The sequence below is a fragment of the Ammospiza caudacuta genome, chromosome 1, assembly GCF_027887145.1.
Source record: "Ammospiza caudacuta isolate bAmmCau1 chromosome 1, bAmmCau1.pri, whole genome shotgun sequence".
NCBI classification, from domain to species: Eukaryota; Metazoa; Chordata; class Aves; order Passeriformes; family Passerellidae; genus Ammospiza; species Ammospiza caudacuta.
Window position 1 is genome coordinate 5,803,816 of NC_080593.1, and position 27,065 is coordinate 5,830,880.

The 27,065-nt window shown below is 38.9% G+C and overlaps 1 protein-coding gene across 1 annotated transcript in view; it reads left to right on the forward strand.

Annotated features, from left to right (window-relative positions):
• Positions 1-25,098, forward strand: part of LOC131554836 (sodium channel protein type 5 subunit alpha-like) — a 33,738-nt gene extending 8,640 nt beyond the window's left edge. The window contains exons 7-27 of the mRNA XM_058800432.1: positions 1,169-1,226; positions 1,885-2,026; positions 3,093-3,290; positions 4,617-4,799; positions 5,589-5,969; positions 6,716-6,845; positions 8,640-8,878; positions 9,221-9,421; positions 10,177-10,533; positions 12,229-12,666; positions 13,545-13,691; positions 14,849-14,969; positions 16,466-16,620; positions 17,277-17,450; positions 17,680-17,787; positions 19,210-19,488; positions 20,067-20,120; positions 21,024-21,165; positions 21,734-21,834; positions 22,251-22,521; positions 23,900-25,098. Of these exons, the coding sequence (XP_058656415.1) occupies positions 1,169-1,226; positions 1,885-2,026; positions 3,093-3,290; positions 4,617-4,799; positions 5,589-5,969; positions 6,716-6,845; positions 8,640-8,878; positions 9,221-9,421; positions 10,177-10,533; positions 12,229-12,666; positions 13,545-13,691; positions 14,849-14,969; positions 16,466-16,620; positions 17,277-17,450; positions 17,680-17,787; positions 19,210-19,488; positions 20,067-20,120; positions 21,024-21,165; positions 21,734-21,834; positions 22,251-22,521; positions 23,900-25,098 (5,078 nt within the window). The remainder of the gene's footprint in view (positions 1-1,168; positions 1,227-1,884; positions 2,027-3,092; positions 3,291-4,616; positions 4,800-5,588; positions 5,970-6,715; positions 6,846-8,639; positions 8,879-9,220; positions 9,422-10,176; positions 10,534-12,228; positions 12,667-13,544; positions 13,692-14,848; positions 14,970-16,465; positions 16,621-17,276; positions 17,451-17,679; positions 17,788-19,209; positions 19,489-20,066; positions 20,121-21,023; positions 21,166-21,733; positions 21,835-22,250; positions 22,522-23,899) is intronic.
• The last annotated feature ends 1,967 nt before the right edge of the window (positions 25,099-27,065 follow it).

Genomic DNA, 27,065 nt, shown 5'->3' on the forward strand with positions numbered 1-27,065 from the left:
AACTATTTTTTTCAGTTTGCAGGAGTGGAGATGAGCAAAATTCCAGTGGAAAGTAGCCCAAATAGGGATTAATTCCTTTATGGGGTATTTGCATGATATGGCAGAGCTGATATCAAAGGTTCCTGGTGTTTCTGAATCAAGCTGACTTATCTGATGTGCACAGGAGAGGCTTGAGAAGCACCAGGGACATGTGAGATCTCCTTTACATCTGGGATAATAAATCCACACCTTAATGGAGATAATTGGCTATTAGCTAAAGCTTTTACTTTCATTCTGCTGATAATAGAGTAACTAATGCTAAGAGAAAGAGGGGAAGAGTTCAAAAAGGGCACAGCTCCAGCATCCTAATGGATAAATCTACATTTCTCTGCTAGGCTAGAGAGCTGCCTTTTGGCTCTTTAGTGGTGGATATTCACACAACCAAATACTCTTTCTTCCCCCCTCAGAACTTTTTTATTGCTCGTTGGAAACAGAACTGGTCTATTCTACTCCTAGCCATGTTTGCACACGTTCTCGGAGAGGGGTAATTGCTGTAGGCCAGAACTCTGCCAGTTTGTGCCAACATTTAAAAATACTGGAAAATATTTTAACAAAATATTGGCAAATATTTTAGCAAATATTGGACGGGTTTAACATTTCTATTAGATGTTTGGGAGAAATTCTTTATTGAGAGAGTGGTGAGGTCCTGGCACAGGGTGCCCAGAGAAGCTGTGGCTGCCCCTGGATCCCTGAAGTGTCCCAGACCAGGTTGGACGGGGCTTGGAGCAGCCTGGGACAGTGGAAGGTGTCCCTGCCCATGGCAGGGATTGGAATGAGATGAGTTTTACAGTCGCTTCCAACCTGAACCACTCCTGGATTCTGTGACTGCATTTGAGCCTATGTCTTCCAATTCTTCATTTTCTTTACACAGACAAAGCCAAAGTGATAATAACCATAAAAATTCTACATTAAAGGAGTACCTTCAGTCTGAAATTCATGCATACACATATTCATGTTTATAAATGAGGCCAGGGCATCCTGCAATCTGGTGCAGTTAATGTGAGCATGGGAAACCTGTGCTCTCACTCTTACAGGTCACTGGTTACTCATCACTACTAATATTAAATGATAGAGGATTCAGGCTAGAAAGTGCTCTGGGTTTAAATTTTTCCCTTTTTTTTTTTAATAGCTGACTTTGCTAGGAAAAATGGTTCTTCGGATATTTTGCTGTGTGGTCCTGGTGGTGGGTGAGTGACTTAAGATTATTTCTTCCTTGGAAGTTTTCTCTGCCTCAGTGCTCCTGTATTTTCTCAGTCATGTGAGACAAAAGCAGAAATTCCAAGCTTTCCTTGAATGCAGAAACAGGATCACAGAAAATAAAGTATAGCAGTCAGATAATTTAATTCTTGTAGGGAATGAAGTATGAACTTGCATTCAGATCTAATTAGTCTTTTAGACTTTCCTGAAGTGTTGTCTTCCTTTTTCCCATGGATGTGTGAGAGAACTGAAAATGTTAAAGATCTGGGATATAGCACAGGACAGACACTCCTCTCTGTGAGGCTCATGAGCATTAAACTGGAAAAACAAAAAAAGAATTTTGGAGGGCAGGTTTGGGCAAGGAGGGAGAGTGGTTGCTTTGCAGTGAGGGGCAGGGGATGAGGATTGGTGATGAGGGGGCTGTCCTGGGTTGGTGGTCTACTCTAGCCTGTCTTCTTCCTTTGTTTCTGGATTGTGGGTGATGATTTTTCCATCCCTCCTTCCAGCCAATACTACCTGGAGTAGAGAAGTGTTTTGCACTCTAATGAACTGCAGAGCTGAAACATAATCGGAACTCTTACATAAAGCTGAGGTTTTCCTTGAAATCTGCACATTTACAAGAACTCCACTTTTTGTTATTAATTCCAGGGACTGTCCTCCTGGCTATAAATGCTGTAAAATTGGGCCAAATCCTGATTATGATTTCACCAGTTTTGATACATTTGGCTGGGCTTTTCTCTCCTTATTCCGCCTGATGACCCAGGACTACTGGGAGCGTCTGTACCAACAGGTACCAGTTTTGTGCATGGCTTAGAACTGATATTCATTGGTTGAAGCAGAAAATGTGTAGAGAGGACAAGAAACCTTAAATAAAAGCAACAGCTGCAGGTCATTGAGCCCACACCTTCCCTTCTGCCTGTGACTCCTGGAAAAGGGATGCTGAAGTGCTTGCCAGCTCTTTCACCCTGCTCTTGGAAAAAAGTCCTAAAAGAGTTCTGTACTGTCCTTCAAAAATGTAAAAATGCCTCCCTGGTTGTCTCAATGGGATGTACAATCAATGATTCATCTGTGAGGGTGTTGCTGGATGAACCCTCATTGCTGATGGTGGGTGCAACCCCAGGACAGGATCAGGTGGGAGTGTGGCAGTAACTAAAATAGGGACAGGTACAACAGGAGTGCTCAAAAATCAAAGTTTAATAAAGGAAAATAAAAGGGGTGCCAGCAATAAATGCACAACAAAAACATTAACTGTACACCGTAGGGAGCTACTCCAGAAAACCGTGAAAACAGGCACGCACGAACTTTATATATAGAGGGCAGGGAACCAAAGAACAAAGAGAAACCGAAACCATACCTTATATAGAACCCCAGACTAACCAATCAGAAAGCAGGGTTCATAACATCACCTTATATGGAATAAGTTAATCTGCATAACTGCTCCCATCATTCCTTTCTTGTCACCCTAACTTGGGAAGAATGTCGAGTGCCTATGATGTGCTCTTCCAGGGCATGGCCCTGGTAGGCTCACAGGCCTTCCTTCTGCCTGTGACCCCTGGAAAAGGGATGTTGAAGTGCTTCCCAACTCTTTCACCCTACTCTTGGAAAAAAGTCCTAAAAGGATTCTGTACTGTCCTTCAAAAATGTAAAAATGCTTCCTTCATCGTCTTCATGCGATTTACAATGGGAAGGTATTGGAGGAGGAAGGAAGAACAGCAAAGAAATTTATGATTCCATTTAAGCTTCCTGAGGCATTGTGTCTAGGAAGCTCAGTGCTTTTGAAGAATTTCAGAGCCACGTTGAAAACCTACCTGGTGCCTTTTGTGGTAATGTTTATCTCTGGGGTGTGTTGCTTGCAGACCCTCAGAGCTTCTGGGAAGGTGTATGTAGTCTTCTTCATGATGGTCATCTTTCTGGGCTCATTTTATCTAGTCAACTTGATTCTGGCTGTAGTAACAATGGCATATGAGGACCAGAACAAGGCCACCATTGCTGAAACTGAGGCAAAGGAAAGGAAATTTCGGGAAGCTATGGAATTACTGCAGAAGGAGCAAGAGGTATGTAAATTACTCACTTGCAAGTGTTTCTCTCATTGTTCAGTTTTGGTCAGGTTTTTGTTGGAAGGGCAGGTTTAGGTTTGGAGGACACAGTCTCAAGCTGCACCAAGGGAAATATAGATTGGATAACAGGAAAAAGTTTTTTACAGAAAGGGTGATAAAGTTCTGGAATGGCTGCCTGGGGAGGTGGTGGAGTCACCATCCCTGGGTGTGTTTAACAAAGCCTGGATGTGGCACTGGGTGCCAGGTGGGGCTGGGTTGGACTCGATGGTCTTGAAGGTCTCTTCCAACCTGGTCATTCTGTGAATTCTGTGGAAGAGACCTTAAAGATCATCTCACTCCAAGCCCCTGCCATGGACAGGGACACCTTCCACTAGACCAGGTTGCTCAGAGCCCCACCCAGACAGAAGAAAAAGCATCACTTCCTGTGTAAAAGGGAGTTTTAAAAACTCCCTTTTTAAAAAAAGGTGTCACACAAAAAAAGCTGTATATACAAACCAGTCATGGAAACAGGAGGAAGTGATAACTTACTGAAATTAGTGATTCCTGGAGCTGCAGAACAACTCCTCCTTCAGCTATGTATGTTTCCTCTGAATCAATGACTGTTATTCTTGATAAAATGCATTAAAGGTTGATGTTACTTTAAGTATTTAATTCTGTCAACCAGCAGCTTCCAAAAGAAAATTTAGCTTTTTTTAAAATTCTTTTTTAGTCTATTTTTTCATTTGGGCTGCTGAGCAAAGAAACATACAGTAATTCTGCTGCATTAACATCTGAGCCAAAACCTATTGTAGTTGAATGAAAAGTCTCTTGACAACTTAAATAGCATAGAAGCTTCTGGAACAAGATACTCCTGTCTTTTTAAAATATCACCCTAAATTCAGCATTGGAAGGAAAATCATCCACACTGTGAATATAGTCCCAAGGATCCCCAATGAAAAGAAAGACTTTTATTACAGATTGAACATTTATTTTGGGGAAAGGATATATTCTACTGCATTATTTTCAAACTGAGGACTTTTATTGTAAGCAAGTTTGCCATATGGAGGAGTTGGAGCTATAATGTGATTATTTTGCCTCTGGCAGGCCCAGTATTTGTAATCATATAACACACTGCAAATAGCAAATTGTTCAGTGCTCCATATGCTGGGGAAATTCTCTCCTCTTTCTTTTAGCATTATCACATATTTGAAGATTTTTAACGAGCTTTGTGAAACAAAAATTGTTATCAGGAAATAATAATATAGAGCACAGAAGTGTTTTTTTCTGCTTTTACTTCAAGCACCCAGCGATAATATCATCCATGTTTGGTTTTTTTAATTTCAGTCACTGGGTATTAAAGGGATTGATATCCTGTCACTTAGCTCCTTTGAAGCCTCTTCTCTGTCATCCAAAGAAATCAAGGAAAGGAGCAATAGGCAAAAGAGAAATAAGACACTGGGGAGAGAAGAAAATGAAGAAGAAGAAGAACTTCCCAAGTCACAGCTCCCAGACAGTCAACGAAAGTTGGTAATCTATTATCTGCATCTGAGATCCTTACAGCTATTCTAATTTTAATTTAAAATTAATGGCTTGAAAGCATAAACAAAACCCCATTACAAACACAGATCACTCTTAAGTCCTTAAAATGAGCAAATATTGGGATAAAGAAGAATTAGATGAAAAAAATAATTTGAAAAGGAAGTATTATAAATGGAGCACGAAAGCGCAGTTAAAATAGTTAAATAGATTTTCTATAACAAAGAGAAATAAAAATAAAGTGAACGACTACTAGAACTTAGCTTTCATATTGTCTTTCTCTGTGAAAAATTTTATACTTAAAATGTAAGTATAAAATTTCATACTTAAAACGTAAGTATAAAATGTAGGTATAAAATGTAAGTATTATCTCAAAAATGGCTGGTACAGCTCATAAAATTTTATTATCTGTCATTGAGAATATAAACACAATCCTTCCCGAAAAATCTAAATCAGATAAGAGTTTTGGACTTGCAGTGGTTGACAGCAAACCTTTCGAAGCTCGAACAATTTACAGCTTCCCCAGATTTTCTCTGTGATGTTTCGCTGCTCTCTCTGTTTTGTTTTTCTTGGGCTTCCAGTCTCTCCTGGGCTAAAGTTTTATTATCTGCCATTGAGAATCTAAACATAATCCTTCCCAAAAAATCTGAATCAGATAAGTGTTTTGGACTTGCAGTGGTTGACAGCAAACACTATGAAGCTCCGATAATTTACAACTTCCCCAGATTTTCTCCGTGATGTTTCGCTGCTCTCTCTGTTTTGCTTTTCCTGGCCTTCCAGTCTCTAGTGGGCCTGGTGTACGGCCCCAGCTCCAAGCGCCGGCTGAGCCACGGGAGCGTCTTCAACTTCCAAAGCCCCGCCGTGGAGGGTGGCTCGGGAGCGGACCTGGGTGACGAGGACACCGCGGGCGCCGGGGGACACCAACCCCGCTGCCGCTCGCTGTCGGGGCCGCGGATGGGACGGCGCCCCAGCCTGCAGGGCCAGCGGGGCCACAGCTCCCACCCCGCCACCCCGAACTGCGCGCGGAGCAGCAAGGGGGGCGGCCTGGATGAGCACCCTGGGCTGGGTTTGGGGAGCAGCGGGGTGCACAGCCAAGATCCCGTGTCCTCTGAAGGAGCCATGCTCCCACCGGTCATGGAAGACGTGGGAAAGGGGGATCTGGTGAGGAAAAATATAATATTTTATATATATGCCTTATATTGTGGTTTATCGGTCAGTGGCAGGGTTGGGTTGTTGGTTTTTTGTTTGTTTGTTTGTTTTGTTGTTGTTGTTGTTTTAAGAGTTTCGCCTCAATGGCAAACAGTGATGTGAACTCAAGCATGCTGATATGGGAATTTTTCAGTTGTCTGTAGAAACTGGTTTTTAATAAGTCTGATGCTTCCTGAAAATTAGATTTTGGTAAACCTTATGTTTCTGTTATTCATTAGTTGCACTAATGTAGTTTGAAAGATTCCTAGAGCTGAAATTACAAGTCACCCTTTTCATCCCAAATGCTGCTCAGGGGTATAATTTTGAATAATACCTGTGAATTTTTAATTTTTTTTTTTTTTGTTCGTAGCCCCTTTAGCATCATGCAGCAGCTTTGCCTGTAAGTTCTCAAATTTCCCCTATTTATCCTTCACCTCTCTCCTATTCCATTAGTTTCTTGATTAATTCCTAGGCCCATTTCCCTGCATACACTCATTTCCAAGGCTGTGCTTGCCCCGTGTTACATGCTTGCAGGATCCATTCACTGTGGCCCCATAAGAGAGTAGGACCTTCAATCTCACCATCTATTACATCTTGTAGAAAAGTACATTTATTTGGCTGCCTGTCATTGTTCCTATTAACTCTCACAGTTACCCATCATCACATCCTGGCTCATTTCACTCCCGTGGTATCTCCCTAATCGTGTTTACTTCTCTGAGCAGCCAGCTGTGCGTGATGAGAGCAGCATGATGCATTTACCTCCTCATCTGTCAGTGGAGTACTTTAATGAGGCTCTTCAGAGACAAAGGGCAGCAAGTGTAGTCAGCATAATTACCAGTGTCTTGGAGGGTAAGTGGTTCCTCATTAAGTTTATTTCAACCCTAAAGTAATGCTGCCATGAAAGAACAAAACATAGTTCTTAAAGGTCAGCAGGGATTTGTAGGCGAGTAGTTAGGAATTTCCTTGTTCATTTGGATTTCTTTTATCAAAAAAAGGTGTCACACAGTCTCTGTGTACTGGAACGCATTCTTTGCCTATTGTAAAAGCTTGTTTTGTAGGACAGAGAGTGAAGAGGGTTGGGGTGAGAGGGGGTGGAAGATATTTCTGATCATCTGACCTGCAGGACTGGGACACTGTTTTCTCCTCCTGAGCCTCTGATTTCTGTTGTGTCAGTGGCAGAATTCAGAGGATTCACAGGCACGCAGAATTCAACAATTAACAAGATTATGCAAGTAAAATTAGTTGTGACAATTCTCGGATATTGAATACTTAGCGTCACAATTTTATTCCTTTAATTTACCTTCCCAAGTGAATTTTTGGTGAGAGTTAATCAGTGACAGTCATTTTGATGATTGATAGTTTTGTTGCAGATCTTGCTGAAAAATTTCAGTCCAAGTTCTTCAGGATGAGGAACTTTTGTTTTCTTTTGGCCTGTTTGAGGAACTCTACCACCAATTCTTGGACCACAAATATGAGATTGAATAGGGAGGTACCTGTGGCTGGAAGGTCCCTTTACTAAATTTTTAAAAATATTTTTTCCTGGGAGAATCATGGTTGAACACATCCAGTTGAGCTTTGCTTTGTAGTGTAATTCATCAAAGATTTGGGTTTTGTTGCACAGTTTTAGCTGTGAGCTGGGGTGAAACAGGACTTGTAGTTCTAGAGGAAGACAAGAGCTAGACCTGGAGTGAGGATTGAGTCAAAGTGGAATAAGTGGTGTAGGGCGCAGATGTAAGTATTGAGCCTGGGGGAGAAGAAATGAAAATTAAACAGAGAGAAGAAATAAGGACAGGGCCAATTAAGAAAAGGATATGAGTCAGACCCAGCTCATCTATTTCTGAAAAGCTCCCAGGTCTCTGAAAACCAGATGAGTAATTCCTACTGTGCTTGTACTTAAAGCTAGTTCCAGTCAGTCAATGAATTTGCACAGGGCTTAAGCTGGGTCAAAAGTATTTTGAAGGGCTAATTAATATTAATGGAGAAGAAAGAAAAGCTGTGAGATTTAGATTTGATTAAAAAGATGAAAATGACAAAGATGAAACAGCTTCTGTCCCAAGTTCTGCTTGAGGAAAATGGAGATCTGTTCAGCTTTCATCAGCTGGAAATTATGGTTGTGACCTTTCCCATAGAAAAGGCCAAAGGCCAAATTTCAGGCAATTTGGGTTTGCCAGAGTCAGAATTCCCATGTCTACCACTGATTCTTTAAGCTGCCTTGAGGGTCAAGGGAGACAGAAAGTTGTTGGGTGTGACACAGCGGTTGTCCCAGACACCCTATGAGGACAAGGTGGGAAGAGCTGAAGCTGCTCTGTTGTCCTGCAAGAGCATGGAAAGCTGTGGTGAGGGCCCTGCATCACAAATATCTGCATTGCCAGATGGCTGTAGTACCAGTCTGAAACAAAGAAAACCCTTTCCAAAGGCTTTTGAAGGAAGTGCTCACAAAAGAATTTGGCATTTTCTCTGAATTTTTATTTTCATGTTTATCAGCTGATGTAAGAAACACATAAATGGTAAAAAGTGCAAGGAAGCTCTGTGAGAGATGAGAGACTTCCTTTTCCTTCTCTGTTCTTTTGAGTGCTTGAAGTTGTTATTTCACCATCTTACTCAGTGCTAAATAATGATAGAAGGATTTTCTTTTTTGTTTAGAACGTGAAGAAGCTCAGCAGAAATGCCCACCACGCCTGAAGAACTTTGCTTTAAAGTATCTAATTTGGGACTGTTGCCCATTTTGGTTGAGAATCAAGGAAAAAGTGGCTGCTTTCATAAAGGATCCTTTTTTTGATCTCACCATCACGGTTTGCATTGTGATGAACACTTTGTTCATGGCACTGGAGCACAATAATATGTCACCTACTTTTAAATACATGCTTAAAATAGGAAACTTGGTAAGCAAATCTCAGCTATGTGGCTTTTTATAGAATTAATTAATTGGCTGATATGTGTTTTCACTTGAAACATAAAAAGTGAAAGTAAAAATTGAAAATTAGCAAACCCAGCATTAATAAACTTTGTTTCTAATACAGACAATTCCCAGATTTTTTATGCAGTTTATCGTGCTCCTGAGAAGGCAGAAAAAAAAATCCTCCCATTTTAACTAAAAGTGCATTAGCACTTCATAAACATGGGGTTTATTAACCTGTCCATGAATGCTATTTGAGGGAAGGTGACCTAGAGATGAGATAATTCATGGCTACTTTCAGGCTGATGCTACTGTTTCCTTGTCACAGGTTTTTACAGGAATCTTCACTGCAGAAATGATCTTAAAAATCGTTGCTCTGGATCCCTATTACTATTTTCAGCAGCCCTGGAATATTTTTGACAGTGTCATTGTCACACTGAGTTTAATTGAATTGAGTTTCCCCAAACACAAAAGCAAGAAAGAAAGGAGAAAAGGAGGAACCCTGTCAGTTTTACGATCCTTCAGACTGGTAATGCTTCACGCATGCTCAGTTGTATAAAGCTTTATCTTGTGAATTTAATACAGAATACTTCTGCAGTTAGGAGGCAAGAAATTATTATTTTTTTAATCCTCGTTATTTTTACTTCCTCAACTTGGCTTTAGGAAACACACTCAAACTCCTTGTGATGTTAGAGTTGGAGTTTAAAAAGTATATTTCTTTTGAATTCACTGAGAAATATTCAAAGGAAAAAATATTCCAGAATGGATGTGTTATAACACTGACACAACTAATTAAATACTAGCACAGGAAATTAGGAGAAAAGTGTCAGAGTACAAACAGAAATAAACAATGTTTAAAGAGAGATGTGAGATTATGTTAAGGTATCCACTTCATATACCAGGGACTGATTTAAATTCATTGATCAAAATATAAACTCTTTTCAAAGTGCTACAGCAGCAGTCCCTGAGCTTTTGGTCCTTTGTTTTACATGTAAATTAGGCACCATAATCTACATCAAGAGAATTGCATGGACACCTGCCTGCATTTATCAGGGTCTCAAGTTAGTTTGGTCCTTTACGAGGTGATTAGTTTATGTCTGCAGTGTTGCCCAGCCAAGAGAAAAAAATATCTATAAATACTTTTTAAAAGTGTTAATGTACCACGAATGTTGCATTGCTGGAATAGTTCAGAATATCAGTAATTTAGTTGTTGCAGGATTTGCATGGTGCAAAGATGAGTTATCTCTACTGATGTCTAACTCTATGTTTTATGTTGCTATGCAGCTGAGGGTCTTCAAACTGGCAAAGTCCTGGCCAACTTTAAACACTCTAATTAAAATAATTTGTAACTCTCTGGGAGCACTGAGTAATCTGACCCTCGTCCTGGGAATCATCATTTTCATTTTTGCTGTAGTAGGGGTGCAACTTTTTGGGAAGAGTTATTCGGACAACTGCAATAAAATAAACAAAGACGGCAAGCCACGCTGGCACATGATGGACTTTTTCCATTCATTCCTCGTCGTTTTCCGAATTCTGTGTGGAGAATGGATTGAGACCATGTGGGACTGCATGGTGGTTGCTAAACCACCATCAATGTGTCTTGTTTTCTTTTTGCTGGTCATGGTGATAGGAAATTTAGTGGTAAGTTTCGCAACGCGTTCTTCTCTTCATCCTGTCTGTGGTGGACTCCAGTTAATGGTTGTTCTAAAAAAAAAAGGTAGCTTCCCTAAAAACTGGTGGAAAAGTTATTTATGTTACAGTCTGTGAAATCCTCTTTTTCCTTTCACCTTTGGGCCACCATCTGTATTTTCCCATTTTGTGAGCTTTGCTCACAGCACCACTTGATCTTTCCATGTGGCAATTGACAAGAAACACCTTTGCAGTAAATACACCACAGGCAGCTAAGTTCCTCCCTGTCTTGGGATTTGGATGTAAATAATCAGTGTGGCTTATAGCTCACCTGCTTGAATTAATTAGGCCAAGTGCTTAAGTCCCTCTCTAAATCAATTTTATTTATTTTATTAAGACCTCATGCAAGTACTGAATGCTTTATCAGCAAATGGCAGAATCTACAGTGCTACCACAGAAATCAGAATTATTTTTAGGAATCTCAAGATACATTTATATCCAAGAGCTAGATCTTGCAATGCATAACCTACACAGCCTCAACCCACTATGCTGGGACACAAGGGACAGCCTGCCTTCCTTGGTTCTAAGCTGTCCTTTCTTAATGCCCAAATCATAAATATCTTCTTTTGGTAATTTTGTTCCTCATGTCCTTTATTCATATGCCAAGCTTCTCTTAATTGTAAAAGGAATTCTGAACATATTTAACTCTAGGCAGACCTTTGTGGGAAATCTCTACTCTGTGGCTGAATCCTAAATATGTATTTAATGTCCTGTCTGTTCCACAGTGCAAGGATTGATGTCAGTGATGAAATGCTGTGAGTGAGATTTATATCACAATTTAATGTTAACTGTCAAGCAATGAAGTGTTTAGCCCCCACTTTTCGTCCAGGCTTTCTTATGATCCAAGGAAGCAGAGAGAGGTATATGGGACTGAGATTTATTCCAGCCTAAAGTCAATAAGTAAGACAGATGAGATGAATTGATCTCTGGAGAGCTGGTATTCTCCACCGCCTGTGGTCCTTGGATGGCTCGGGGGTGTTATCTGCCCAGTTCTGCCACGACAAAAATTAAGATACACAGATCCTATTAGTAACCAAAATATTAGTGAAAAAATGAAATTCTCACATTCCCTTAAAAGCAAACAACCAAAAAAAAAAAAAACCCCAAAACAAATGGAGGTTTAAAAATTCCTTTATATGAAGGTACTTAAAAATGAAAAATTCGAGCCTCTCTTGGTTTAGATTTTTGTGATAATGTGGCAGATTTTAGGAAATTTCTGGGCCTGAATCTGATCTTACAGAATTTTGGAAGTAACTCCACAGGGGCCTGATTTAATTCTAATTTGAAGAATCAAGAGACAATTGCTAAACTCACAGGACATGAGTCAATGTTACTGCTTTAACCTTTGAAAAGTTGCTTCCACCAAATAATGCATTTGTCATACAGTTCTGTTTTCTCTCGTAGTTTAAATTGCATTTTTTTGAGAAGAGAGGAATGGGAACATTGAAATTTCAGATAGATATGTTGATTTCATCAATCACAATGTGATCACTTGCTGCCATTTCCTTATCACCTTGTTTTGGTTTGCTCAGGAGAGACAGAACTTTGGTAGCGTCTGTGTTCTTCAAAGTTAGAATTCAGATTTTCCAATGCTAATCTCCAGACTTTAATTTTTTTTTTAATCATTATTATTTCAATTGCTTTCAGGTTCTCAACCTTTTCATTGCACTGCTGCTGAGTTCTTTCAGTGCTGACAGTCTCCAGACAACAGAGGATGATGGAGAGATGAACAATCTTCGGATCGCCTTCGCTCGGATCCGCGAGGCGTTCCACCTTGTCAAGAGCACGACGTGGGATGCCTGCTGCCGGAAGCTCAGGCACATAAAGAAAGTGCACAAGAAGAAAATCAAATTGACTGCACAGAACTCACTTGGGTTCAAGAGGGAAGAGCCAAAGACTTGTAAAGAGAATTACAATAATGAATGGATTGAGAAAAACAGGGACAAATGCCCAGGTCTTGAAGATTTTGTTAGAAACCCCAACGTATTTGTTTGTGTCCCTATTGCTGAGGCAGAGAATACAAGTGAGGGTTTCGAAGATGATGATAAACTGAGCACATTTACTGACACAGAATGCAGCAAGCAGGTAATGGGTGTCTTCATTTGTGTTGGAACAGCAGAAATGTGGAGAGAGATGAAGGGAGGGATGGGCGGGAGAAGAGTCTCTAGCAGAACAGGGTGGGAGATGTTGATCCATTTCCAGAAAACTATAAAGTTCTGAACTAGAATCAAAAATAAAAATATTTACAGCATGGGTAAATCATCACTTGGAGGCTTTTAAAATCAAGATTCTTTCATGGTTTTAAAAGAAAATTTTTTCAGGAATTCTAGCTGACGTGCTGTGGTGCACACAGGTAATTATGGCAGTCCTTGGTGAACTTGTATTTTTTAATGTAAATATTTATGCATAATGTCAACTGTTTTGGTATTATTTGCATGAAAGAGCCAAAATACATGTTCTGCATATAGAACATTATCATGGATTCAGAATATGAATTGATAGCTCTGATCTTTACTTTGTATTTTTCCTTGCTGTGTGTAGTATGTAGTAATTATTAGATGTGGATGGGATTAAGTATGGAGTGGCTCTACTAAGGACAAATTTTTGATACTACATCATATATTTACCCTATTTCTTTGTGCTCCATGAATTTTTCAGATCTGTTTCAATCACAGTTGTCACTCTGGTATCACAATTTCCCATATTAAATTTACCTTTTAATTCCTATGTAAGAATTCTCATTTAAGTTTTGAATAGGTCACTAAAATGCCTTCATTTGCTCTGTTGGGGAAAAGTTCTATCCTTAGGTAAAATCAGAGACTCAAAATGATCCTTTCTTATAACTCTTCTCTGGAGATTCCCACTTTAAATGAAATTTATGGCTTATTGTTTTTTCCCCTCTGATTTGTGCACTCCCTAAAAAAGGCAAAAGAAAGCCCCTCTAATCCACAGATTCATTTCAGGATGAAAATCACCTGAGGCAAAGGGGAGACAGAGCAAAAAATTCAGGCAGCTCCAGCAAAGGATCAGGATTTTCCTCTGACGAATTCAGTGTGCTTTATCTAGGAAAGGACAGGAAGAGTGAACTTTCATCACCAGAAGATAAAGAGGTAACAATTTTTTTTTTTTTTTCCCAGTGATGTTAATTTTCCAATACTGGTCAAACACAGGCATATTTCAGTTCAGGGATTCACCAGAGAGACGTTTAGTGCCAGAAGCAGCTCTGAACTTTCAGTACCTGGTCTGGCAGGACAAGAGGCAATATTGGAGCTGGAATTCTGTGAGCAAAGTCAAAGGTTTTCTAGGTATTTATTTTAAAGAAAAAAAAATAGTATAGGAAAGAGAGCATGTAGAAATGGGAAAACTATGATGTAACTTTGGTAGTAATTATGAATAATTTATAAAATACTCCCTGATACCTTCCATTCATTAAATTTTGACTCCACAAAAAAGGAGTATTAAAAAAAAAGAAGAATTCAAGAGAGATAAATTTTCATGAGGGAAATTCCATCATGTCTGCCTATGTCCTAAGTATCTTGGATTCAAGAAGCATAATGCTTGAAATGAGTTTCTCCCTGTGTCATTAAAGATCATTGTTACCAGTTTACAGTGATTTTAAAATAATTTTGAATGTAGAATACATTCAGAGAAGTAAAAACCAGCATTATGGTAGTAAAGAAGTAAAGAAGTAAAAACCAATATTATTTACCAGCATGAAAGAATAAAAGCATAAAGTAAACAATTGCTAGCAAACTGCTGACTCATAATATTGTCTTTGGTTTAATGGGATGGCAAAAAGCCTACTGAAGAATACAGGGTGTGATTCCAATTTCTGCTTCCTAAATATTATCATGGGTGCTCAGTTCCTGGCATGAGAACTGATTTATTTATCTGGGTCTCCTGTGTGAAGGCATCTTTCCATGATTTCATGGTTTTAACCCAGGTAATTTCTCCTCTTTTGAGAACTACATTCACTAATATGCAATTTAAAAGCTCTTCAGTTTCCCAGCTGATTTTAGGCAATTACATTTGGTTCATGTAGATAGATATTGTAATTACAGAGCTTGGGACTCTATTTGAGTGCACCTGTTGGTACTTCTAAGCTTATATCTTTTAAAATCAAAAAAGTTTATTCCATTACCAACAATATTTGTAATATTAGTACATACCACAACTTTAATTTTGAGTTTTATTTGTACATGGATTAATTTATTAATTTGGACCCGAATTAGAAAGAATCAATAACTGATATTACTGTGCTTGGTAGTTGGACGGTGTCAGCTCTTCTGAAGTCAGCACAGTGGATCTGACAAATCCTGAAGATCTTTTAAAACAGATTCCAGAATTTTATGAAGACTTCAAGACTCCAGAACAATGTTTTCCAGAAGGTAAGACTCTCATAGTTTCACTAGAGTTGAGTGAAAACTCAGCTTGTTTCCCTAGTGTTGCTGAGCCAATAGGAGCAGATTATTTTCAGGTAATTTTAGTTATCTGTAAAAAAAGATAAATAGTTGTCCCTATCTAGTCAACACAGAGACCGAGACACCTGAGAAATAAAACCCTTTCCTCTAAAAGCCAATTGCTTCCAAGTGGGACATAGGCAATGACATAGACCCCATTTTGAAAAACAGGATTGTGAGGTGAGATGAATTTCACTCAACTTGACACAACCAAGTCACTCTGGGGGTTTAACATAAGAGAAGTGTGTGGGATCAGGTCTCATGTGGCAATGGTAATGGTAACCTGGCACATCAGGTTTATTAATGCATTGCAGCAGTAAAAGTACTCCTTGAATAACATTTCATGAGCAATCTCAAACAAAGGAGTGAAATAAGCAAGAGAAGCTGCTAAGATGAATTGAATTTCTATAGGGTGATGATTAGAGAATCACAGAATGACTTGGGTTGGAAAGGACCAATAACCTGAGGACTCTTTTCGAATCATCAGACAACACCTAGCTTCACAAGTCGTTCTAGGATGTGTTCAGTGCTTTTCTGATTTCTTCCTACTCTAATATGTAACAACGCTGGCTTTCACAACAATCCTGACAAATTTGGTGGCTTTCTGTGCTGGGGTTGCAGCATCTCATCTCTGCTTTTCAAAGAGTGTGCAGAAACTGAGAAGGACTTTTGTAACATCAAGACTTTTCCCATGGCCTTGAAGTTTTGTGTGCCCCAACAGCAGGTCAGTGAGAGCCTGTCCAGTGTCTCAGAAATGTCTTGAAATGTGGCATTCACATTCTCTGAAAAAATCCCTTCACCCAGAATTTTTCTCCTGGGAAGCCGAGAAGCCTCAGAGAAAAGGAAAACAATTCTTATCTCATTTGCTTCTCCTGTGTTGTGCTTATGTGGAATGTGTTTGGAGATTGTTTATCCAAAGGTGATTGTCTGATTGGATTCTGCTGTGAGATGTTTTGACTCTCTGGCCAACTGGGGCCAAGCTGTGTCGGGACTCTGGAAAGAGTCAGGAGTTTTCATTATTATCTTTTTAGCCTTCTGTAAGTATCTTTTCTGTATTCTTTAGTATGGTATAGTATAGTATAGCATTCTTTAATATAAAATAATGTCAAAAAGCAATAAATTAGCCTTCTGAGAACATGGAGTCAGATGCATCATTGCTGCCTTTGTCAGGGCATTCCCTGCAAATACAATATTGAAATAATGAAAAGTTGTCCAGTGGGGCTCTACCTATTGTATAGGAGCTACAAGGCAAATTAAACTAGATGTATCCCAATTTTTTTTCTCTTGGTAAAACAGGGAAAACCAACAACAAGGATGCAGTAACTGTGACCATTGCCTTTGTCCTATCCCCAGAAGTTTCCTGGCCATGCCTTCACCTTCACCTGCCTTCCTTCCGTGCACTCATTGCTGTCTCTCACTTTCAGGTTGTGCTCGGTACTTCCGTTGTTGCCTGGATAGGGCTGCAAAGTTTGGAGGAGAAACCTGGTTGAATCTGAGGAAAACCTGCTACCAGATTGTGGAACATTCTTGGTTTGAGTCCTTTATCGTGTTCATGATTCTTCTGAGCAGTGGAGCCCTGGTTGGTGCAGCACAGTTTCATGTATTCATGAAGGGGTTTTTGCTTTAATTTGCACCCAGAGAAGTTGTTTTTACCAACAAAAAACTGAATTTTTTTGAACTCATAAAGAGGGAAGAGTCTTCAAATAGCAGTCATTCACTCATCATTTTAATTATTGCAAATCTCTTATTGATGTTATTAAAAATTATAAAAGAGCATGAACTAAGCTAAGAATTCATGAATCTCAAAAGCTATTTCTCTTCTGGCTGTATGCTGGATTTTTCTGAGGAAGTTATTTCACAATTGTGAAATATTAAGGAGATTTTATACCATTAAAACAAACAAGTGACTCAATACTTGGGGAAAAAAAAGCTTAGTTCTCTTCAATATATAAATTTTATTATATAAATTTCTAAAAATATGTATATATTTTTATCCTGTCCTCCCAGGATTTCATTGTGCAGGAGGGATGTATCCACAGGGCTGTTTTATATAGAGAAAAGGAAAGAGAAGGCACAGGGCAAATTACACTTTTATCAGCTGGCATAGATTTGAGTAACAAATGGTGTTCAGAGCTGTATTAAAACAAACTGAATGATGAAAGGGTCTCACTGTTGCTTGACTTTAAATGTTAATTTCTGATTTTTGTAACTTACCTACATATATTATGATTTCAGGCATTTGAAGACATCCATATAAATAAGAGAAAAAGAATTAAAGAGATACTGGCATTTCTTGATGAACTGTTCACTTTCATCTTTATTCTGGAGATGCTCCTGAAGTGGGTGGCTTATGGCTTCAAGAAATATTTCACCAATGCCTGGTGCTGGCTGGATTTCCTTATTGTAAATGTAAGTTCTGCCCTTGCTGTTCCTACACAGCATTAGCAGCAGAATCCCTGAATATTTTCTGGGTGTAAATTTCAGACCTTAACCCCTGTAGCAATGGTGTCAGGATATTGTAGTCCAGGCACCGAAAACATGGTTTTGTTTGCTGGTTGGGTTTTTTTTTTTTTTAACAGAAATAAAGGAAACAGATGACAGGATGTTGTTAACGCATTTCCTTTGTCTTCCCACTCAGGTCTCTTTGATAAACCTCTTTGCCAGTAACTTTGCGCCCATGAAATCTCTCAGGACTCTGCGAGCTCTGAGACCCCTGAGAGCACTGTCCCGGTTTGAGGGAATGAGGGTAAGACTGATTGCAAACCAAAGGTTTTGCACATAACAGGTTTGTGACTCATCACTGTGTCTTTGTCAAGTTCACATGCTCACCCTGAGCTCAGCTTAGGAACTATAAACTACATTTTTTTAAGAGACCCTTGGTTGTGCTCTTCTGTGCTTGGGCATTCCCTATAGACTTTCCTGGAGTGATTGATCCAAGTGCTGTTTAAATTAAAACTGGCCTAGGTGGAACTTTGTTCCATTGCTGCTCAGACATTCTTGTGTTCCTGTCTTACTGAGATAGATAAAAATAAAATAGAGAATAAGAACTGTGAGCACAATTATAATTTTTGAAATCTGATAGCAAGCTAACTCAGAGGAAAGAGTCACTTCAACTTTGAAAGATTTTACTGCATTGATTTACAAAACTGTAGCCTATTAAAAAGTACTTTGCTCAAATTATTGTTTCAAATAAAGTTCTTTCAGAAAACAAAAGTGTTTTCCTGTAGAACATTAGATTTTCTTTTCCCATCACAAGAGCACATTTATTTATTATTTTTTACTGAGGAAGAATAAAACTGAAAACTCTGTGGTTGCAATCTTGACACTGTGAAGACAGAGAGAAATGTCATTAAATTAATTAGCAGAATGTATCCAAATTTCCATGTCTGGAGTAAATTTTGATATTGAAACAGGTAATGTCATACTTTATGTTTGTTATGAAGAATGTGTGTGGGACAGTCTCCAAAAAACCTTTACAAAGCTTTTGAATTTTTCTGCTTGTCCATCAAGTCTTTCTTTGCTACCTCACAGACGAGTTCACTGCCTTCACCGTGAAACTCAAAGAAATATTCCCACCATTTCCTTACCCAATTTTTTCAAAGCCATCTGTTATGTCTTAGCATACATTTAAAATCTGCATGGACACTTTTCTGTGGCTGTACAGCACCTAGCACAGGAAATGTACCTGGCTTATGCTTATAAACCCCAAACACAACCATAACCCACTAAAAATAAATGAAGCAAATTACTAGTGGAGAATTATTACTGATCCTTTTAGGAACTACTTTTGACAGTCTTAAATATGGTCCTCTGCACAAGTGCTCACGGATGAATACTTCGGAAGTTTTATGTTAATAAAGTCTAAAACAAAGAGTCAAATGGACCATGTCCTATTCCAAAAATAAGGGAAAAAAAAAGGGTGGACTTATATTTTAGTAGTGGTAAGACCTCACAGCAGACCAAGAAATATCAACTATTGCTTTGAAAACCTAAAAGATACTAAAGATATTGTTCAGGGTCCCCCTGACAGCTGTGACCAGCGTGACTGTGACCATTTACATAGAAAACATCAGGTTTCTGTTTGCAGAGATGACTAAGTGACTGCTTACACATACCTGGGCTTATCCTTTTTTCTGAAGCATATTTTTCCTCTCCCTTTTCATCCAAGGTGGTGGTCAATGCCCTCCTGGGAGCCATCCCTTCCATCATGAATGTTCTGCTTGTCTGCCTCATCTTCTGGCTCATCTTCAGCATCATGGGAGTAAACCTCTTTGCTGGGAAGTTTGGGAAATGTGTCAATATGACAGATGAAAATTCCAAATTTGTGGTCAACATCACGAACAAAACAGACTGTTTGATGTATAACGGCACTGGGGAAATATTCTGGGTCAATGTTAAAGTCAATTTTGATAATGTTGGCTCTGGCTACCTGGCTCTTCTTCAGGTGGTAAGTGCTGCTTGTCCTCAGTAGCCAGCCCTTGTCAGATGGGCTTGATCTTTTGTTAATTCCTAATTCATCTCTGAAGGTGATGCAGGGAGTGGGATGTCCTGCAGCTTGCTCCCCCTTGTAGCTGGCAGTTCATGCACACAAATGGGAAAATGGGGACAGAAAAGACCCTGCCCTGACTTTCCAGGTGATAAAGGAACATCTGGTGGGCAAGTGCTCTTGCAGCCTCCAGCAGTTCCATGATCCTGGAGTCCATCTCAGAAGGAATTCTGGGGCAAATAATGACCTTTTCTGTAAAAATATGGATTTATTCAGCCATGAGGATCTCATGGCCTTAGTGCCATGCTGATGAAGGTTTGCTCTGCCAGAATCCTAGGATAAAGTGTTCTGTCTCCCCATTGAGAGCTTTCATATCCTATGAGGCTGAGAATGCCACTCACAGCAGCCAGAGCTGGGTGCTTTGTGCCTGTGAACATAGCAAAGGCTCTTGCTGCAGTCAGTGTCATTCTGATACTGCAAATTATGTGAAGACTTTCAAGGTCAAAGTTCAACACATTTTCCATAATCTCTCATTCCAGGCAACATTTAAGGGTTGGATGGACATCATGTATGCAGCAGTAGATTCACGAGAGGTCAGTCATTTCATTCAAGCCATATTTTTTGAGAGTGTTGCTGCTTTCTGCAAATGCAGTATTCATTTTGCACTTCCACATCTGCTGTTTGTCAGTGCTAAATACTACCAGTAATTATTTTCTGTCAGGTGATGTAAACATTTAATCTGCAAATGACTTATCGTATCCTAAAGCTCCTCTGTTGCAACGGGGAAAGTGTTTCAGCTCTAGATCCACCCACTTAAACAGAACAAAGTGGTATGACTTAGTAAGGAAAGAAATTGAAATGTAGAGGATGTCTTAATTTAATCTGGAGTTCAAAGGAATGAAAGAATTTTTAAAGTATTTTCATATTATAATATTAGCAATATTATATATGAAAATATAAAATAATATATAAAATATGAAAATACTAATAATAGTATTTTCATATATTGATAAGGTTTTGTGTGTTTAAATGTTTTTCTTCTTTGTTCTTCAATTTGAAAAGTTATTTTTTCTTCTCCCAATTTTGTTTTTATTAATAATAGCCATCACAGAAGTTTTTTGCTAAGAAGATAAAAAAAAGCAACAACATATCTAGGCCAAGAATTTTAATGGCAAGAGCTTGGAATTTGACTTCTAAATTGTTTGTTTGATTTTTCATGTACTGAAAAATTTACAGCTCCTGTTCTTATTGGAAGGAACTGCAATGGTGCTTCTGCAATGCCTGTGGAAATCATGTCAAAATATTCAAACAAAATTTTGTGTTGTGCACTATTGGTATTTTTAAATTATACCACTTTTGTTACAATTAGCAGAAAGTCCGTAAATCTTAGTTTCTCCTGGAATCAATTTTTGAGAGGAGCTTCAATATGAAGATTATTCTCAATTGGGCCCATGTTGCTGTATTGTTATTTCTCAAGCTGCTTCTCATTCTTGCAGAAAGATGATCAGCCAGAAATGGAGTATAATCTCTATATGTATCTCTACTTTGTGAACTTCATCATCTTTGGGTCTTTTTTCACCCTGAACCTCTTTGTTGGTGTAATCATTGACAACTTCAACCAGCAAAAGAAAAAGATAAGTGTATTGGTTGTGCTTTACAGAACAAGGTCCTATACACGGAATCTAAAACTTCTATTGGCATTTACCAGAGCATTAATAATTAAATTACAAGAAATAACTTTCTCCTTTCTTATTCCTTGTAACCTGAACACCTAGATCTTCCCCAAACATTTAAAAGCTTCTTAAAATTTCACTCCTTTTGGGGAACTCAAATGACCAGAGACTCATTATTTAGAATGCGGTCTGCTACAGATGCTCTGATGAGTGGTTTGGATATTCAGCAAGCCCAGCATGAAAGCCCAGAGAAAAATTTGGATTTTCAGCAAGCCCAGGGAAAGATTTAATCTTGTCCATGGTTTTTGTTTGCATGCCTTTTGGGTGAGCTCAGTTTCACACCAAGACTTCTACTCCGTGAATGGCTGGTTTGTGCCACTGAGTTTTTGGACACAGTTACATGATATGAAATAAGAGCCAGTAACAGCAAGATGTAAAAAAGGAAGGAATGTCAGTTTCCAGAATTTTAGACATTTTAAGTACAGTAGTTTTGCTCTTCACCAGATAACAGTGACATTTCTTTGTATACTTAGGTGGGGAAGATATCTTCATGACAGAAGAACAGAAAAAATACTACAATGCAATGAAAAAGTTGGGATCCAAGAAACCTCAAAAACCCATTCCAAGACCCTTGGTAAACAGAATTCTTCACTGGGCAAATGCATTGCAAAAATGCAATTTAATTCACTGGAAAGTACAATGTATTTATATATTACATATAAAATAGTCTAATTGTCTTTACATTGATACTCGCACAGTTCTCTAAAGTCAGTTCCACACCAACAAGTGGACTGAATTATTTTACAGGTTAAATATTTATTAAGTTCTCTGCATAAATATTTTTGGGTTTTATATTCTTGGAAGCGATAAAACTTCCGGATGGGAAGAGATTTTTATTGTCATTGTAATACTCTGCCTTTCTCCAATTTCTCCAACTTCATTGCAGCTGAGTGACTTTGTGACATAAAAATTGGTAATGTTAGAAACATGTATGGATGGGTACTCCTTATTTTCATAACTGATGTCAGAAGTATTCTTTTTGCTTTCTAGAACAGATACCAAGGTTTCCTTTTCAACATTGTAACATCCCAGATGTTTGATGTTGTCATCATGGGTCTCATCTGCCTCAATATGGTCACAATGATGGTGGAAACGTATGAGCAAAGTGAAACAAAGACAAACGTCCTCAGCAAAATCAATATACTCTTTGTTACCATCTTCACTGCAGAATGTGTGCTGAAATTGCTGGCTCTGAGGCAGTACTATTTCTCAAATGCCTGGAACATATTTGATTTAGTTGTTGTTATTATGTCACTTGTTGGTAAGTAAAACTGTCTTGAAAATTATTTACTATGTAAATGATTATTATTTTTAGAAAGAAAAAAAATTAGTTAAAATTTATTAACATCAAATAATCATTGAATTGTAAGTCATAATACTATAAGGTCTGAAGGAAAAAATAAACAAGCCCTCTCAAGATTATATTAAATAATATTAAATGAGATTCAAAGCAATTCCTTTAGTAAAAGTGTGTATATATTTTATAATGGTTCTTTAGGGTTTTTTTTTCCTCATCTGAAATACAGAATGAATAACTCATCATAGCAGTATCATATTACATGATAATTTCCATTGTCACAGATTTAGTACCAGCTAAGAAATACTCAGATCAATTATTGGGTTTTGTCATCTGTGTTTTTGACAGATGACTGAAATATATAGAAAAATGGGAATACTAGAATATGTAGAGTGGGAAGACTGGAATTAGATTATAGCCTGTAGAATTCAGGCATTGCTGACTGACAATAAGGGTTGTCACTTTGTAACACAATAGACAAGATCACAAAAAATGTATTAGTTTTTACATGCAGAGATTGCAATGGAAGAATGGGGTAAAAAGCTCTGTTGCAAATTTGAGCTTCTTGCCAATTTAACTATTCCCAGGGCTAGTACTGCCCTAGCAAGAGGCATTTAGGGCAAGAAGGATATTTCAGTTCTTTACTATGACTCGTGTCTAGGGTAAGTAAGAGTCCAGTAAGATTATGGCTCTTCCTTGAGAAATTAGGTTTCTGGATTGTAAACACAGAAAAAATTATCCAAAATGGCTGCACTTAGAAAAGACAAGCCTCTTCTAATGTTACTAGGTGTCATTTATTTCATTCAAACAAAGAAAAAACAACATCCGTGTGTAGCTCTGTCCCTGAATAAACCAAAAACCATTGTAGAGTGGCATGCACATCTTCTGTGTTCATCACTCTGTTTGCTTCTACATATCATGCCTATATTTAAATTACTTTGACATTGCATTATATCTTGTTTTCTTAGTTTAGCTTTGTAGTGTCAGTATTTGAAGACAAATGTAGAAGGTAACTTGAATCTGCTGAAGTATTCATGCAACCAGAGTCAAAGAAAACCATCAGTCATCAAGTGTCAGCTGATACAGATATTTAAAGTTGTGCACAGAAAGTTTCTTGTCATCTTCTGTGCAACAGGGACTGTTCTCTGATGGCTGAAGAATGTGGTTCATAATTGCTGATTTAAACAACTATTATTTCAATTCAGCTTCTCCTAAAACTTATTCTGGTGGGGCTTAGCAAACACACATCAGATATTTTTTGAACTGTGAATATATTATCATTCCAGCGTCTTGACAAGGAAAAATATTATATTCTAATGAGTTGTTATCTTCTCCTTTTCAGCCTTGCTGCTTTCCAACATTGGCAAAGCCTTTGAACATTTCTTACCACCCACACTCTTCAGAGTCATTCGCTTGGCCCGGATTGGCCGGATCCTGCGACTCATCCGGGGAGCCAAAGGAATTCGAACTCTGCTCTTTGCCTTAATGATGTCCCTTCCTGCTCTGTTCAACATTGGCCTCTTGCTGTTCCTGGTCATGTTCATTTATGCCATTTTTGGCATGGCTAATTTTGGCTATGTGAAGATGGAAGGTGGCATTGATGACATGTTCAACTTCCAAACCTTTGCTAACAGCATGCTCTGTCTCTTCCAAATCACCACGTCAGCTGGCTGGGATGGTCTTCTCGACCCCATTTTAAACACTGGGCCACCATATTGTGATCCAACAATAAAAGATGAAGTGGGTGAATGTGGTAAACCTGCCATAGGTATTATTTATTTTGTAAGTTACATCATTATATCTTTTCTCATTGTGGTAAACATGTACATAGCCGTTATTATGGAGAACTTCAATGCTGCCACTGAGGAAAGTGCAGAGCCTTTAGGGGAAGATGATTTTGATATCTTTTATGAAATCTGGGAGAAGTTTGATCCTGAAGTAACTCAGTTCATAACTTTCTCTGCACTTTCAGACTTTGCAGATGCTCTGCCCAAGCCCTTGCGTGTACCAAAACCAAACAAAGTTGAACTCACGGCAATGGACCTGCCTGTGGTCAGTGGGGACAAGATACACTGCTTGGATATCTTGTTTGCTTTCACCAAGAGGGTGTTGGGAGATTCTGGAGAGCTGGATACTCTGAAAGTACATATGGAGGAGAAATTCATGGCTGCCAATCCATCAAAACAATCCTATGAGCCAATATCCACTACGCTCAGCCACAGGCAAGAGGAAGCGTCGGCCACGGTGATCCAGCGTGCCTACAGGAGCCACCTGCTCCAGCGCTCCCTCAAACAGGCTTCCTACCTGTACCAGCACAGAACTGGCAGCTCTGACACTCTGGGAGATGATGCTCCAGAAAAAGAAGGACTCATTGCATCTATGCTGCGTGCAAACTACAGCAGGGGTCCTAACAGGTCTGAAACGTCGTCCTCAGTGTCCATCCCTCCGTCGTATGACAGTGTCACAAGAGAGAGTAGTGGCAATCTTGTGGTTGAGAATGGAGAAATAATGGGCAATCAACAATCGCCAGACTTTAAGTAGTTAATTGGTGACAAAGCTGTTAAGGATAGTTTTAAATTTTCACAGATGATGATATTATAAATACATGTCAGCAGAGGCAGCCTCCCTATGAAACCAGGCCTGTTGATTATGGCAGCTGAGAATCATGGCCTTTGGCTCTGCTGTGTTCAGTTTTCTTCAATATTTTCCTATTCAGAGAAAGGTTTTGTATCTGTTTGATCAATGGCATCTCACTGCAAAGTGTGTCCCACAGTACCTGGGTGCTGTGACACGTTCACAGCAGTGACAGGCAACCTCAGCTGATATTTCCCCTGTACAGAAAGCAGGGAGAAGTCCAAGCACCAATGGATCTACTGGAGAACAGAAAATGAATGTCAATATGAGTATAAATTGAGGAATGGAAAGGAGCTAAAATTTATTCAATTCCTAATTGCTATTATCATTATAAACCTGTTTACCAAATTGCTGATGATTTTTTAAATCTTTTTTTATGTTTGGGGACAGATGTGCCACAAACATAGACCCTGCATGATCCACAGATATTCCACAGTGTAGTGGACTTCCCATATGATCGATTTACAGAGTAAACCATGGCATGTACGTTATCATAGTTATGTTACTGAAGTTTAATGAAATAATAAATACAACTCTTAGTCTTACGGAAGTCATACTGAGCAGAGAAAAACCTTGTTTATGTTTTGCCTGTGAGGATTATTGTTTTTAACCCAGTTTCCTCTGGCAGTGACGTGAAGGCAGCTGTTCCATCAGTCACTCCATAAAAATTTGTGTTGATTGCATACTTTCCTCAAACTTCTCCTAACAGTTGAGTTTTGTGTTCAAGTTCATTCTTGACAATGTGGCAGAGAAGAGAAATACAAATAACCCTGGCTGGAAATTGGTAATATCACTTCAGCCACTCCCTTAGACACCAGAAACCAAGGCGAGGGAGTTCCACATGGGACCCCATCAGAGGTGTCCTTGGTTGAGGTGATGAACATCATCCATGGCCATGGATGTGTCCCTGTGGAGGTGGGAGCCTTTATCCCTCCTGCCTGTGTTTCTCTGATGGGAGAACCAGCCTTCTCTCTCCTGCAAAGGTTAGGAGAAACCAAATTATGAGTAATGTAGGTAATTAGGAAATCTGGGTTGAAATACTTGGGTCTGGGGTTAATATAAACCTGAGGATGTAATCACAAATTCTACTTCTCATGGAACTACATGTGCAGATGGGTTCCTGTGGTTTCTCATCTCACCACATTTTCCTTATAAAGTCCTTTATCTTCATGTCCTTATACTTCTCAGAAAAACACATGCCCAAACACTACGTTTTTGTCCTTTGTACATTTACTTTGGAGATGTATCCAGCTGATGGACTTTGCTGTCTAAGGCCTGTTGTGTTCCCCTTTGTCACATACTAGGTATAGTCATAAATTACCCCAGACATTTTAATTTCTTATGGACACTAACATCTTTAAGATGCTTTTTATATTTTTAGTTGCAAAGTTGCAGCTCTGTAATCACTGTTGGGTTTGGCAGGTTCTGGCAAGGCTCAGGTGAACTTTTCCCTCCACATTGAGCTGGAAAAGAATCCAGTGATTGAGCAGGACCTGCTGTGCACTTGTTTGCAACCTGCAGCAAGTTTTCTTCTCTCTTCAATGCCGCTTCTCCCCGGTAGCAGTTATATTCTTATGTCTTATGTTGCTTTCTTCTCCTGTCTTTTCCATCGCTTCAGATTGTGAGCTTTTTGGACAGAATTTCTCTTTTACTATGGATGGTAAATTACACCTAATAACAAGACTTTGTTTGCAGTTAATATTGTCTGAAGACTGATGCAAATAAATAATATTTATAGTAACTTTTAGTTTCATCTGTGGTATTCCCTTAACTTCTCCCTAGCCATTCCTGAAATGGTAGCACCTTTAATTAGTTTTGACTAATACTCCCTCAGATTTTAATGTAAATGCGCAGTGAATCTGTGTTATACCAGA